The sequence below is a fragment of the Pimephales promelas genome, chromosome 9 (genome assembly GCF_988280905.1).
Source record: "Pimephales promelas chromosome 9, fPimPro1.hap1.1, whole genome shotgun sequence".
Taxonomy (NCBI): domain Eukaryota; kingdom Metazoa; phylum Chordata; class Actinopteri; order Cypriniformes; family Leuciscidae; genus Pimephales; species Pimephales promelas.
Window position 1 is genome coordinate 1412140 of NC_142777.1, and position 5361 is coordinate 1417500.

At 38.4% G+C, this 5361-nt stretch overlaps 1 protein-coding gene across 2 annotated transcripts in view; it reads left to right on the forward strand.

Moving 5' to 3' along the window:
- The first annotated feature begins 1824 nt into the window (after positions 1-1824).
- Positions 1825-5361, forward strand: part of flt4 (fms related receptor tyrosine kinase 4) — an 87005-nt gene continuing 83468 nt past the window's right edge. For both annotated transcript variants that reach the window (XM_039653770.2, XM_039653771.2), the window contains exon 1: positions 1825-2123. In XM_039653770.2, the coding sequence (XP_039509704.2) occupies positions 2066-2123 (58 nt within the window). In that variant the 5' untranslated portion in view covers positions 1825-2065. The remainder of the gene's footprint in view (positions 2124-5361) is intronic.

The window sequence follows — 5361 nt, forward strand, 5'->3', positions numbered from 1 at the left end:
TTAAAGGTATCCGGGCCTTTTGTACATGTTATGAATATATTTTTCAAAAATAGCCTACTGTTTTCCATTTTTATATGAAATACCTATTTCTGAGAACATGTTACTGCAGGAAAATGAACGGCATGAATCTAAGTCGAAGTGTGTTCCACACCACATGTGTGTGATCTGTCAGTAATGAGCGTTCAGTGAGTGTGTGTTCGGCTGCAGTTCCAAACGCGTCCACTAGAGGAAACTCCATTCATTTTCAGTGCGCCATTTCTGACCGCCAGTGTGAACATCACTTTCAGGACCATTCAACCTGTTCCAGTCATGGCCGTGATTTATTTTGTGTGTGTGTGTGTGTGTGTGTGTGTGTGTGTGTGTGTGTGTGTTCACAGAGCAAGTGCCAAAACCTATACCAAGTTTCGCACCATTCCGATGAACTATAAAAATCTAAAACGAAAAAACCCCAAAACGTACAATTTTTGACCGATCAGCAGAGGGTTAAACTGAAGAAACACTCCATCAGAGCACGAGCTCACAACCTGTGTGTGTGTGTGTGTTGTTGTTGTTCCTGGTGGCGAGTGACATGCTCTCATTTCCCTAAAGTCGGGAGAGCCAGTAATGTGTTTCCTGACCCCGGGATGAGGAAGGAGGACCGTGGCACTTCAAGGTCTGGTCCTTGAGCTGGAGAACTATAGAGGACACGGACTGAGGAAATGCTGCACTTTTCATGTGGAATACCGGAAAAGCCCAATAATAATAATAATAATAATAATAACAACAATAAAGCCTACTTTTGATAGCTCTGCTCGTGGTTTTAAAGCAATCAACACATTGGCATTTCTCTCATTTTAATAGCGTTGAGTGACACGCAGACTTTAATGTGTGTTGATTCTCCCTGCTGTCAATCACAGTCTGACCTGCATCTTCTGCAACCCGTCAGCATAACCTGTTAAAAGCAATGAGTCAGAACTACTAATTGCAACGTGTCTCAGTCAGTCAGCACACAATCTGCATTCTAAGTCATAATCAAGTTATGTATTTGCTATTCAGCATATGTTTCCATGCAAAAACACTCGAATCCTCTGAAGCGACACTGCTGAAGGATTAACAATAATGGACTAGATTTTATAGATCGAGTTGTGGCATTAGACTCGCCCGATGGAGCAAACACGCATCTGCCGGTTATGGATCTGCGGTTAAAGATTTAGTGGTTCATTAGCGAGTGTGTCAGTGTTTGTACACGTGCCATTATTAACATTATGACTCGAGAATCGCCCACACTAATGAACGCTTCACGAGCCAAATCAAACATACAGCACGCCTGTGAAAACACACACACACACACACCAACCCATGCTATAGTCGGACTGCTGCCCGTTATGTTTTACACACTCCTGCTGCTTTAGTTATTGTTTCAGATGGTAGTAATTTCTGTTATTTAAAAAAAAAAAACATAATTTAAACCAATATAGACGGTGTTTGAAACCTCGAAGTGGAAATGATCTGATTAGGTTTCTGGTCTGGATAGTGTCCCATTTATCATTATCATATGATCTAGTTATGGTCTGAGTCTGTCAGTAAAATCTCACCTGGACTTGAGATATGACTGCAAATATAGGCTCACGAGACCAAACATTTATGTTTACACACACCCTCAATCAATGCTGTCACTAAAGATTCCAGGACTTCAGACAGTATTAACGCAAAACACATGTCCACTAATGTGTGGAAATGAACAACTCAAGTCAGAATCTGTGAAGTGTGTGTGTGAATGCCAAACTTTATAGACACTTTTTCTGTGACACTGCGGATCATCATCATCATCACTGAGGCGTTTATGAACCCGAGGAGGCAGAGGAAAAGGAAATGATTGTAAATCCATTCAGAACTTCAGGATTCTCCTTTCAACAGGAAAACGAGTGTGTGTTATCCCCGCCGTCCTGTGGCACATCCTCTTTCAGAGACTCTTCTCCGGGCTTCACCTGAACCTGAGGTGCTTGTGCTCGCGCTGCTGCATGACTTCGGGAAACGCGCAGGTTTGATAGAGTATCTAAAACCCCGGAGGACTGGAAACCTGGAAATGAAGACAGATTGTACGTTCTTCTGTCGGATTTGGATTGGGATTCCCTTGTTCTCAGGTGAGATTAACGCATGCTCGTGTTATAAAGAATTAGAACGTTCACATTCTGAGGAACGAACCTGTCAGAACGGCGAGCGCGGGAAGCGTTTGAATCTCGTCGCGTTCTGAAGGATCTCGCGCGGGAAAGTTCGCACGTTGTTAATGTTGGTTCGGTTCTGTAGGCTAATGCAAAAGTTTTTGTATGCGTATTAACTCTTTCCTGAATATTGTTCTGCATGTTCATTTTGTTCAAAACCCTTACTAACGCAAGCCAATTTGCATTGACGATCTTATCTTGGATTTATTGAAATTGATGTTAATTTTGCTCCACTTGTTTCTGAATTGACTGACCATTTTATCGCATGGCCACATTTATTCACATGGACAATTCAATCAATGAGTGTGTGTTTGATGAAGTGTGTGAGATATCTCACTAGAGGGAGCCTTGTGTTTATTCTTGCCAGCTCAGGATGCGGTTAATTGGTTTTATTGATGAGAAAGATCATCAATATGATCAATTCAGCAATGATAGAGACCTATGCCTTCTTACCGATGCATTTTATTTTGGACTTCAATCTTCATGGCATTTGCTGGTGTTTTCTGTTATCGATATCCTGCATATATTATCTTCTTTTGCTGTGGTATTTCTTATGTACACAGTTTTATTCCAGCAGAACACCTCTGAAAGCAGACTCTCGGTCAGGGGTCCGGCATCAGCCAATCATAACAGAGAGCTGTTTGAGACAACACTCGCTCGGTCAGTGCAGGTGTCGTGTAGAGAAGCGGGAAACATGCCCTCATCCAGTCCAGAGTAGAGGAGAAGGGCTGAGCTAGCCTATATAAGAAGCCCACCTATAGATGTCTGCATTAAAACAGCGCGCAAATGAAAACCACATGCAGCGTGGAGACCCTGTGTTCGACATCACAAGTCCCGTGTCTCTGCTAAAGTCCAAACTGTTGAAAAGCATGCTTGATTTCCAGAGCAGAACTGACATATAGCCTATTATCAATCAACCGCATTGGAAGGGTTTAATAACGACTGACTTCAAGACAGTGTCTGTGTCGCCTATAATGGAAAGTCACTGATTAAACTCCGTTGCTGTGTTGTTGGCAGAACAAATATCTCATCATCAGCTCTCCCTCCAGACAGTTTGTAATATGAAATATGAACGCCATGAAGGTCTAATTGTAAAACCGTATTTCAAAACCCGGAAAAGGACTTACCGTTTTGATGTCAAGATCTCACTTTGAGCAATATGTTTCCCATTAGCTGTGCTGTGTATGGAGGCTGGGGTTGACATCTCAATGTTTTATTGATATGCTGATCTCTGACTTTGCAAATTACTTTTGCTCATATTCAGGATTTGTGAACAAACTTTCAGGTATAAACTTTCAGAATGACACCTGATCATGTGACTCGAGGTTCGTTTTCTAAGCCACCTGACTTGTGTTTTGTCTGGCAGATGATAAAAATAAATCACCAAAACATGTTTGTGTTATAGATTTAGTATATTTTAGTTGTTTTAGGGCTAAATGGGATGTTATGAAAAAGAAATATACTTCAAGTTCATTTTATGAAATATAGCCTACTAAAGTAACGTTCAAGTATATTTTATGTATACTTTAGGTAGTAAGTATACTAATATCAATGTGTGTTTGTAGTAAACTTAGGTGTACTATTTCAACACTGCTTTGGACTAAATTGACCCAGGGCTGTCAAACGATTAATCGCGATTAATCGCATCCAAAATAAAAGTTTGTGTTTACATAATATATGTGGGTGCACTGTGTATAATTATTTTGTATATATACAAAAAAACACTCATGCATGTATATTTAAGAAAAAATATTATTTATAGATAAAATATTTATATTTATATATAATATAAATTATATATAAATCTATATACAGTATATACATGAAAATATTTCTGAAATATATACAAGCATGTGTGTGTATTTATATATATAAAATAATTATACACAGTGCACCCACATATATTATGTAAACACAGACTTTTATTTTGGATGCGATTAATCGCGATTAATCGTTTGACAGCCCTAGTGTAGGCTAATATAAGTGTAACTTTAGTAAATTTAAGTACACAACTATTTCTTATTTGTAATGCATCTGTAGTATAAGTGAACTTAGAAGTATAGTAGTAGTTTTTTTAGTTTATGAAAGTACACGCACTGGAGTGTATTCTCAGTAAACTGCTTTAGTAGTTTACTGTATAAGTCAACATAATGTTATACAAACACAGATGGAGAATCCAGCCTCTCGTACCTTATTGCTTATGAATATCTCGATCAGAAGATTGTGCACAAGTACGGGCCGAATATACTTGGACTTTTCTCTCAGTATAAGTCAAGTAGACTTAAGTGTAATTTTAAGTATATTTCTGAAAAGTGCATAAAGTATATTTTTGAGAGGTATATAAAATGGAGTTGATAGAAGTATAGAACACTTGAATAAATGTGTATACGTTGAAAAACTTGGGGAAAAATACCAATAAATACTATAATATAACATTCCTAGGCGATGTTTACTCAGTAGTTAGTATTTTCATCTCAGTGTGAAAATTGACACTCATACACTCAAGATTTATTCTAAACAGATTATTTTGAGTATACAAAAATGTGGGTCAAACTCTCCCTTAACACAATAGAAATAGTCAAAAATTATGAAAAATTACTCAAGGTTTCTGTTTCATTTTTGTCAAATTGTATGGAAAACAATGGAGGCTCGTTCTGACCCTAAAGCAACAGTGTACCACGATTTTTAAAGCAAACACAGGGTTAAATTCCTTCATAAAATATAAAAATCGATATTTATGTAAATCTTTGTTTGTTGAAACAGGCTTATTTAATTACATCACGAGGATGGAAGATACAGTGCTCCAATAACCCAAGTCAAATCAAGTCACAAAGAAGTATTTAGGAGCTGCGGAATTATTTTCTCATTTTCTTTATTTTGTCATTCAATGACTTCTGTTATATCACTTACTACACAAGCAGGATCCTCTAATAGGCTTTCAGTGTGTTCCCAGGTCCGTGTTTAAAGGGCTTGTCATCGGGTTATATACTGTGTTTTCACTTTAAATTGAGATCTTCGTGAGGGGCCTCAGCGGAGGAAAATGTGAAGCTTATTGGTTTTAGCGCAGGGTCGCAATAATTGGAATGAGCTTCATGGCCTATGGCAATATTTCATGGTGAACTATGAGGCGTAACAAGTGTTGTATTTCTGTGGTCAGCGA